This window comes from Psammomys obesus, unplaced genomic scaffold (genome assembly GCF_907164565.1).
Source record: "Psammomys obesus unplaced genomic scaffold, mPsaObe1.curated_primary_1811, whole genome shotgun sequence".
NCBI lineage: Eukaryota > Metazoa > Chordata > Mammalia > Rodentia > Muridae > Psammomys > Psammomys obesus.
In genome coordinates this window covers 9961693-9971741 of record NW_026596117.1, presented here as the reverse complement: position 1 = coordinate 9971741, position 10049 = coordinate 9961693, and the positions used below count along the sequence as shown (strand labels likewise).

The 10049-nt window shown below is 50.1% G+C and overlaps 1 protein-coding gene and 1 non-coding gene across 4 annotated transcripts in view; one reads left to right on the top strand and one right to left on the bottom strand.

The window, feature by feature from the left end:
- Nucleotides 1–1732: 1732 nt before the first annotated feature.
- Hopx (HOP homeobox) overlaps nucleotides 1733–10049 on the bottom strand; it is a 20207-nt gene continuing 11890 nt past the window's right edge. Inside the window, exons 2-4 of one of the 3 annotated variants that reach the window (XM_055629316.1) lie at nucleotides 8923–9000; nucleotides 8282–8438; nucleotides 1733–2430 (exon numbers count right to left, since the gene is read on the bottom strand). In XM_055629316.1, the coding sequence (XP_055485291.1) occupies nucleotides 2353–2430; nucleotides 8282–8425 (222 nt within the window). In that variant the 5' untranslated portion in view covers nucleotides 8426–8438; nucleotides 8923–9000 and the 3' untranslated portion in view covers nucleotides 1733–2352. Of the gene's footprint in view, nucleotides 2431–8281; nucleotides 8439–8554; nucleotides 8632–8922; nucleotides 9001–10049 lie in introns of those variants that run through there. The other 2 variants (XM_055629318.1, XM_055629317.1) reach the window with 2 other exon arrangements.
- On the top strand, nucleotides 5395–5499 carry LOC129692944 (small nucleolar RNA U13). Its single transcript, XR_008722802.1, has one exon. It is a non-coding gene; the product is annotated as a small nucleolar RNA U13 (small nucleolar RNA).

Below are 10049 nucleotides of genomic sequence, written 5' to 3'. Positions count from 1 at the left end.
TGAGTTGCTTTGAAAGGTGAAAGTGTTTGCCTTCAAACTCAGTGACCTGAGCTCATTCTCTGGGACCTATACGGCGGAAGGAAAGAACTCTGGAGGGTTGTCTTCTGAGGTTCACAAGAGCATGGTGAGCGCCCCTCCCCCACCCCACAATACAAAAGGGTAAACTGGTTTCTGACCCAGTCTTAGATATCGCTTCACATCCCTCTCGCTACCCATGGGCAGAGCTGTGTAAGGTCTGTTTTCCCCATGGTCATCTTGGCAGCACTTCTTCCTACATGCATACGCAGTATCTAGGAGACTGCTGTGAAAAGGAAAAAACTGTTCTCTCTGTCCTATGTCCACATTCCTGCTTTGTCCCCACCTTTGCCCTCCTCGTTTTCTAGAAGGATGTCAGTATTTAGCCTGGGTGCTGACAGCTGTTCAGAACATGAACTAGGTTACAGGGCAGTGTGCCAGATGCCAGGCCGTTCTGTTCGGGCCCTGGTTCATGGTGTATTTGTTTACAGAAGGGCTGTTTCAGGGTAGAGGGAGAGGAAGCCGGCCAAGGATGTTTAATAGGATCTTGTAAACATTTGTATTAGTGATGCTCTTTAGTGTCTACTCATGGGTTCTATTTTAAGTTAAAGGAATGGAAAGACTGAGCCAGCATGGCAGGTAAGAGTTCAGAAGGGTGGCCAGCATCACTCTGGGATGGGCAGCATGCATTTCAAATAGCCTTTCCAATACCTCTCCTTTCCTACTTTCTTTGGTCATGTGACTTGCACCAGCCAACAAGATTTTTGTAGGTGGAAGTTGCTAGCTAGGGACTACCAGAAATTTTTTTTTTGGGGGGGGGTGGGGTAGAGGCAAGGTAGGAAATGTTTTTAAATAAAAAGTCTTCACTGTTAGACCTCCATTCCAGTGCCTTCCCTCGCTCCTTGTGAAGTGCGTACTCTGAGTCAGCACGCATCACCTCAAAAGCCAGCCAGGCACTTCAGACATCAAAGGAGAATGACCACACACCTGAAATCCCAGCCTTTGAGGGGGAGGGGGCAGAGGATCTTAGTTCAAGTCCAAGCTGGGCTACATAGTGACAAAAATCAACCAACCAACCAATCATAGCAAAGTGTAAAGACAAAATGACCTTAAACCCCCAATGACATTAGGGAGTTACTCTAACAGCCCAGAATCACCTACAATGAGCTGCTGCCTCCCAGCCCCCTCCACAGACAGGGTCTCTCTGTGTAGCCTTGGCTGGCCTAGAACTCACTCTGTGGACCAGGCTGGCCTAGAACTCAGAGATCCACCTGCCTCTGTCTCCCAAGTGCTAGGATTAAAGGTATGTGCCACTACACTGGGCTCAGCTGTTGGCTCTTAAAAGACCAAGCAAACATCCCCTGTGTGTTTAAGCCATTGTAACCAAGTTACCCTCCTGTGAGATGGGACGCAGTATCAACTGAGATGCTCTGAAGGCATTCACATGATGAGACAGCAAATGGACACTAAGGGCTGGAGCTCCTTGAAACACGGTGGCTCATTTGGGGACCTTGTGGGAAATGCAGACTCTGAGCCTGTAAGTCAGGCCTGTGGCCTGAGATTCTGCATGTCTCACGAGCTCCTGGCTAATGCTGACAGGGTAGATCCTGAACCACACTTGGAGTAGCAAGCATTTGGAAAATGGAGGCTCTTTCAGTCATCATGTCCTCATAGGCTTCCTATTCAGCTTTAAAAAAAAAAAAAGAGAGAGACTCCATGAGTTTTCAACAGTTTTTTTTTATTTAGAATATAATTTTTGAGACAAAAAGCAGTTCATTTTATTCAGCAAAATAAATTTAACAAATTCATTTAAATAAGGTAAATTCCAGACTCTGTGATTTTTTTTTCTTAGTGGCATGGCTTTTCTGCCCCTTGGAATCAGTCTATAGCTGCAGGCCAAGGGTTCTTTCCAAGGTAGCACAGCCCTAAGAGAAGGAACTGGTGTATATAGAATTTGAACGACTCAAATACACCTGTGTGCTCATCCAGCCACCAATGTACTAAATGAAATGGGAGGAAAAGGACACAGAGACGTGGGTCGGGGAGGTGCTTTTCCCTGCCTGTTTGGTTATCTTTTCAGTAGAAGCTTGGCAGCTCTGAAACAGACGGTACATGCCAACTGCTACTGTCAGGTGGTGGTCAAAGGCAAATGAAAAAAAATTCTCCTACATCATCTCTCATTAAAATCCAAAGGGAAACGCAAGCCTTTGTGTTAAATAGCATGACAGCAAACAATGGGACATTCAACACTGCACTGAAACATCAAAACAGCCTGGGTAAGCTGAGGCAAGGAGGAACAGCTGGAGTTCCAGGAGCAAGCTGCAGGTGCCGGGCTCGCTAGTCTGTAACAGATCTGCATTCTGAGGGCAAGCCTTCTGACCTCCGCCACTGCGCCAGGCGCTGCTTAAACCATTTCTGAAAGAGGGAAATGTGAAAAATTATCCGTCACACGCTGAAAAGTCTAAACGTCTTGTTTCATTCCTAAGGGCTCTCTGTGGGCCTGACTGGGACGCAAAGGACGTAGGATGGTTCTCTCACCATGACACCGACCTTCTATCTGTGCCCCAGAAACTCCGCGCATGCCACAGTCTTCAAGTGATTCTCTCTCTCTGCCTCTGTCTCTCTCTCTGTCTCTCTTTCCTTTAGGTCTAACCCTAAGTCGGCCCACTCTAGCAAACGTGGCTCTTCCTTCTTTTCTGTGTCAGTATTTTGTTAGCTTCGCAGGACTTTCACTGTCTATCGTTAACTGTGTGCATACACGTCTAGAATGTTTAGCCCTTAACTCAAAGTCTCAAGATGTAACCAGTTCATCAACGTGCGTTGAGTAAATAAAAGGAACTGAAACAACTCCTTGATGCCCCAGAAGATTTCTGGTCTTTTGATAGCTCATGATGGGTCATGATGTCAGCATGGGCTTTGCTCACTAGCAGCATCCTGGTAAAAATTTTGTTCAGTGAATGACTCTTAACTAAGCACTAGGCAACTCTGGAGCAGTCCACCTTAGGAATCCATGGAATGGACTGCTGAGCCAAGAGATGGTGAATTGGGTTTACCCGTGACTCAGAACTGTCCAGCTCAGTGTCGCTCAAACATTTACCCCTTACCAACATCAGCACTGATTTCGGGGAGGCCTCCATGAGACGCTGCTGGAATGGTACAAAGGGAGACCCAAGACATTTCTGTAAGCTGTAAAGCAGTGTGGCTCACACTCAACCAATAGGCTGCCTAACTTCAAATTGAGAGCCAGAGGGGTGATTAGGAGAACTGTGCTGGGGAACAAGACTAGGCCTGAACCAGGAAGTCAGAAGGAAACTGGGATTGGAAGAGACACTATTGAGGACACAGAAGTAGCTCCTCTTCTCAAGGTAGTTTCCCCTTGAGCCTGGAGCCTCGGGGATCTGGAGTACATTGAAAATGGTCAGATTACATAGCACTGGCCTAATTAATTGGTCAAGTGGCTAGGGTAGGTGACAGTGCAGGCACAGCCGAGAGTCAACCCCACTGTCACTGACTGGCCTCAAGAAGCCCCTAAAAGTGTCAGTCTCCCACCAGTGCTTGCTGGGTTGAGCATGGGCTGTGTCGGGACTCACCGTCTCTACCCACCTGAGGAGTTTACATGCTCAGCCTCTGCCTCACCCCAGAGCCAGAAACAGTTGTCTCTCTACCCTTATCCTGGGGTGGCGGCAGAGGAAAGCAATAGAAAGCCAAGGGGTCCAACCACCTGAGGAAAGCCTTCTCTAAGGGGCTTGTACCCTAGAGTTTTCATTTCACTCTTGGGAATCACTTTTTTTTTCTATCTTATCTTATTCTCTCTTTCTTTTCCTATTATTGCTTTTGAAACAGGACCAAGTAGCACAGGACGGCCTTGAACTCATGATGCACCTGGAGACCTTGAGCCTCTGAGCCTCCTGCTTCTACCTCCCAAAAACTGGGGTTACAGGTGTTCGTGGTGCCTGGTTTATCTGAACACGGACCCTACGGCTTGTGCATGCCAGGCGAGCCTCCTACCGCACGAACCCCAACCCCGTGGGCAACAGTAATCTCAAGATGGAGCCCGTGTGATGGTGGCTTCAACCCAACATTGACTGTGAAGAGTAGGCACATTTTCTTCTTTTAATCTCTCTGTGTGTGTTCAGTCAAGCCTTGGTCTTGTTTGAGAGCAGCATGGCACCAACTTCATTAATGAGGTAACTGTGGGGGGTTTCAGAGCTGCAAGTGCTGATTAAATAGAATTTCCAGGGACTGGAGCTGAATAAGTGGCAGCATTTTAAAGACTAATTAAAAACCTAGAAGGGGGTGGGGTGGGGGAACCACTTTACTTTCTATCAGGACTCACTTAAGACTAAGTGGTTAAGCTGGCCTCATTCAAAAGAGCCACCCGCATCTTCACATGCAGATGGGTAATGATGGGTCATTACCCAAAACAGCTTTGACCTGGACCGCATTTGCGAGTTGGTAAGGTGCGATCTAAATGTTTAACAGACTGAGCCCTGGCGCTGGCGGATGGGAAGAGGTGCAAGAAAGGTTCAGCTGCTTTCTGAAGACGTGTTCATTGTCAATCAAGAGTGAACATAATTCAGCAGACCAGCTAGTAACAGAATGCACTTGCTAGCTTCTTTCCTGTCTAGCCCTGGATCCTGTAGCCTCTGACTCACATAAATCCTAGTTTTCCACCTGGCTCTGCCTCTCCTTTGTTTCAGCCATCTCCTGGGAAAGACATTCATCCCTCACTCACCCATGAGCACCTGAATGGGGCTCTCATTAGCTCTGCTCATTGACGGACATTTATTTACTGAGTGAACGGATGATAATTGGACACTGGGGTTGGGGCAAAACACGGTTCTTGTCCATTTTTTCCTAACAGCTAGCATTCCATTCTCTTCAGAAGGAGACCTCTAGAGGTCTTATCCCACCAATAAAACATGCAGCAACTGAAAACAGTGGATTCTGGGAACAAGTCCAGAACATCAAGAAGAGATAAGGAATACTGGGAACTTCTTCAAGAACCACTGCCAGCTACACTGTACGTGTGTGTGTGTGTGTGTTTGTGTGTGTGTGTGTGTGTGTACGAAAGGGGGTGTGTGAAGAACACTGTATTATAACCCCAGCCTCGCAGAGTGAAAATGGAGGCGTGTTCCCAGCCCCCTTCACATTGACTTTCAGACAGTAAAAAGACACAGGGAGTGGGATTCGGTAGGATTTCACTTAACTTAAAGGTAGAAGATATACAGAATACTAGTAATGAGAAAAACTCCTTCAATTCCCAACAAACGCAGTGTAAGAAGCTCTCTGAGGATGAGGCTCTCACTGCACACAGAGCTCCTGCAGGCGCCTCCCGACAGCAGAGAATTTGTCTCCGTGGTGGGGCTGTTACAGGCGGTCCGCAGTTGTGACTCATAAACACGGTGACTGGCTTTCACAGCATTTCCTGAGATGTGCCTCCCTCAAACCTTATCAGGATGTTGGTATATTACCCATTTCATGGCCTATAAAGGTCCCCAGGCAGACTGCTCTGCCTCTAGTCTTTCTCACCTTTGCCAAAGTGCCAACAGTGTGAATCAGTAACTATCAAGAACAGATCGTGTGTGTTTCTCTTTTACCAGCACAGTACTTGCTTTAGGGAAAGAACAGGATGCTGGGTGTTGTGATGGCTGTCTATAAATCTCAATGTTAGCAGTCTGAGGCAGGGGGACTGTGAGTTCATGGCCAGCTTGGACTAACATAGGAAGACCCTGGGTTGGGGGAGGAGGCATGATTCTGTCTCTGGAAGTGGCTAGTGTCAGGGTGGGAAGGGCATTCTGGCCTATGTGATGAATATAATTTGTACTAGAAAAGGACCACACTAGAAAAGAAGAGAGGCAGGGTACCGTGCTGACAGCAGACATCACACACAGGTTAAGAACCAGCAAGCGCTGGCCTCCGGAGTTCTAGTAAGCATCCCAAGGACCTGATGAAAGCAACTGTCTTATGTTTGCAATCTCATCACCGAATTTTGTGTCTGCAGAAGACACCTTTCTTTTTGTAGGAGACAGCTTTTAAAAAGTAAACGGTAGTGAAGATTATGATTCACTTTCCTATGCCAGTGCCCATGAAGGTGGTTTGTGGAGTTGTTAAGGATGGGGGATGGGAGCTGGCCCAACAAGAAATGACAGGGCAAGCAGAAGCCTTGGTCCTGAAACTTGCTGTGCTGAGACTCTGAGCTCTGGGTTCCAGGTGCTTCCCTGCAGGTCTAGGCAGGAAGATGAGGGTGAGCTGAGCTGCAGCAGGCCTCTGGAGGAAGAAGGTGTTGGCCCATGGCAGGAAGAGGAAGCCAGGCCCTCCCATGAGGCTGACTCACCCACACCCTCTCTTGTCAGGCTTGCTGCATCATTTGTTCATCTGAGGATGGCAGAAGAGGCGAGACTGAAGGACTACCATGGGCAGAGAACCCTGTTATGCAGATTTCTCCACTGGCTGAGCTCTCGAAGGCAAATGCCCTTTTTTCCAGCCCCCACTAGATTTCATTTAAATTCTCTAATAGCAGGTAAAGCCAGAGGAAAGATTAGCAATAGCTAATGATGCGTGAGTAAACTGGCCTTTCTGTCCTTCCTTCCCCTATCACCCCAGCCTTCCTCTGTGGAGGAATAACTAGAAAAGAATATAGAGAATAGGACAGAGGCCCAGAGTCCATAACATGGAACCAGACTGCGCTCTGGCAGCATTTTTTTTTTTTTTTTTTGCCACTTATGCTCATCAGTTCCTTTGCTGAGCTAACAATGCTTTCCTTCTTAAGACAGTTCGAAATGAGTGGCCTTAAGCTCAGAAAGTACCTGAAACAACGCTTGGCGAGTATCTATCACTCCAAAGGTCAGCACGGGGCCGGTCGCAGAGCTCAGAGGTGCGGCACATGCTCAGTATGATCGGGACCCTAGCTTTGACCTCCAGGGTCACACATGCACACATGATGGTAAACAAGAGACAAACGTGACCATTCTGTTTCACCGGTTGAAGGGACTTGGAGGCTGAAACAGGGCTAGTTCCCTAGTTGGTATTGTGTCCGTAATACATACTAGCCCAGTTCTTGAAACACGAGACATCTTTACGATCGTTAAATATAGCATGGGTTTTAAAATGCCAGTGCTCCAACAGCTTGCCTTTTCATGGGTTGCAAGAAGTACGAGCTTTTAGAGTTGGGTTACAATAAATCTTTTTCTATTGGGTTCTGATTTTAGTTAGATAGCCTTTCTGTTTGATCTGGGACCGAGAGGATTATCTATGGGTAAATTCTCCAAGTTGTCCCGGCTTAGTAAGGATCATCTGGGACTTAGGGCTCAGTATTTTGGTTCCAGGATCCCAGAGAGCACTCATTACAAAGTTTTAAGCTCCAGCTGAGCAGGGTGAAGAGAGGACAAAGCCCCGCCCCCTCCTCCAGTCCATTAACTGGGAAGGATAAGAATATCCCAGCTTCAGAGTGGAGTTGAAAAGTGGGAAGTTCTTTGAGAGGGGCAGGATCAGCTCCCAAATAGGTTATCATGCAGAGCATCTTTCCATAACCAAAGGGAAACGAGAAGTCAGAGTTTAGACAGGACTGGAAGGAAAGCTGGCCAAAGGCTCCGACATCGTGCCAGGCGCTTCTGCGATCTCCACCCTCGGCAAATTTTCAGGATAATGGGATAACGTGGGAGCCTTTTCTAAACAGACAAATTATCATAATGCTTGCGTGTGTGTGTGGGGGGGGGGGGTCCGCATGCTGCGGGCGCTAGCGTCAGAGTGCTACCTTCTTGGAAAACTCCAGAGAAGAGCCTCTAAGCCTCAGAACCAGGGAATTAACAAAAACCCGAACCAAAACACGGCAGCGTGGGTTAGGTGCATCACCACGATGTGGAGATATGGCGGGAACCTAATGACCCTGGCAGGTACCTTCCCCTCCCCCACCCCCGTTCCTTAACGTCCCCACACTCCGCGTTAGGGTCTCCACCCCGGCCGAATTTACAGCTGATCACACCTAAGTCCCTCCAAACTGTCACGCCCCGATGAGAATCGGCCTCCCTGAAGCCCTCCGGCACAGCGGGGAGAGTCAGCGCGCTGGGAAAGCGAAAGGAGAGCAGGCGAGATGCTCCCGCCACAGCGGGAGAAAGCGTGGCCCCGGCTCCGGGAGGCGGCGGGAAGCCCGGGAGAGGCTGGCAATGGGATGGGGCTGGGGTGGAGGCGGACCGGGCGCCCAGGGAAGCGCGGAGCGACGCGAGGGTCCAGGGGATGGAGTCCGGGTCCCCGCTTGGGGACTCACCTGCGTCTCCTCCTCCGTGAGGCCCGCCTCGGCTGCGATGAGGCACAGCGTCGTGGGGTCGGGGTGCTTGTTGACCTTGTTGAAGTTGTACTCCAGGATCTCCACCTGGTCCTCCGTGGGGCCGCTCGAGGTCTCCGCCGACATGGTGCGCGCGCGCCTGCGGGAGAAGCAGAAGCGCCGGGTGAGCGGAGCCCGCCCGCCCCCTCCCGCCGTCCACACCGAGGCACCCCCGCGCTGCAGGCCTCGGAGCTCCCGGGCGCCCTCCCACCCAACCTGGCCGAGGATGGAGACGAGGAAGCGCCTCGGGAGATGCCTCCGGAGGTCCGGAGCTGCCCTGGGGACTGAGGACGACGCGCGCCGCGCTGGGCGCGCCCCGGCTGGGTGGGCACGCCCCCTGGGTCGCCGCACCCCGCCTCCGCCGGGGGCTGGCGGGCACGTGGGGGCCTCAGCAGGGAGCGCCGGGCACCGCGCATTCGGGAGAAGGGATGCCCACCGCGCAAGCTGGGGAAACCGGGACCGCGCTTTTGTTTGTCTGTCTATTTGTTTGTTTGTTTAGTTGGTTGGTTTGGGCTTGGGTTTTTTTTTTTTTTTTTTTGGAGAGAGGGTTTCTCTGTGTAGCCTGACTGTCCTGCTGGACTCACTTGGTAGACCAGGCTGGCCTCCTGTGGAACTCACAGAGATCCGCCTCCCTCTGCCTCTGCGTCACCGGCGAGACCGCACTTTAAAAAAAAAAGAACATCACCAATAGACATTTACTTTTTTTCCCTCTGATCACAAAATAACACGTATTATAGAAAGTCTGGAGCACCTTAAAATTACAGAAGCCAAATTAAGATGCCCACATAGCCACGAAGAGCAGCCATAAAAATTCAGATGGCGCTTTAAAGAGCTTTCCAACGTGCGGAGATAGAAACGGAACCGCAGAGCTGATGATTTTTGGCGGGGTGGTACTGTGGAGGGGCCTGAGTCACGTACCTGCGGGGAGGGCCGGGCGCTGACCCCCAGACTTTCTATTGCCAGGTCTCCATCCCAAGAGCCCACCTCACTGTGTGATTCCTCCCCCAAACCTACTCAATTAAAGTGGATCAGAATCAACTGTCACTGAAACCCTCGGACTTGAGCCAAGGAAACTAGGTCCACCCCGAGCTTCAAGGTCTCTTGCGTGCCTTCACTTTAAAGACAAATGTTGCCAGCGGATCGGGGCATCGACCTTCAGTCCCGTTCCTGCCACACTTAACGCAGCTTCAGACTTGGGAAAACTAGCAGGTGCGCGCCCCTCCTCCTACGCTCGGCAGTTGAAGGCTGGGGGTGGGAGGGAAAGAAACTTGGTCTTCAAGTGTTCTTGGCTGTAGATTCGGCACGGGCTTGGCTGACAGAAGAGCCTAGCAGAAGTATGGGAATCACCCTGTGTTGCTGCATTAGCAAATGACTGCAAAAATCCTCAGCAGGTTTCTGAGCAGGTTTTGATACGGCTTGAGCCTGCCGGGAGCTACCTGGATAATGTGTTCAGTGCCTAACAACCTTTCACCGGTGACTTACACTTCCTTACCTGTCCTCTAGTTCACTTGAAGAGACTTCAGACTGGACAAGAAGCTTTCTGACTATGCGGGACTGGGGCTCAAATCATTCGGTAGGTCACCGGTTACATTGTTTTCAGGGAACTAGGTGTTCAGGTTCAAGTCTACACCAAGGATCCCTGTCTCTGCACTAAGGCAATAGGGGTCCGACAGGCCCAGAAATGCCTTTCCTGTTAGCACCCACCCTCCCT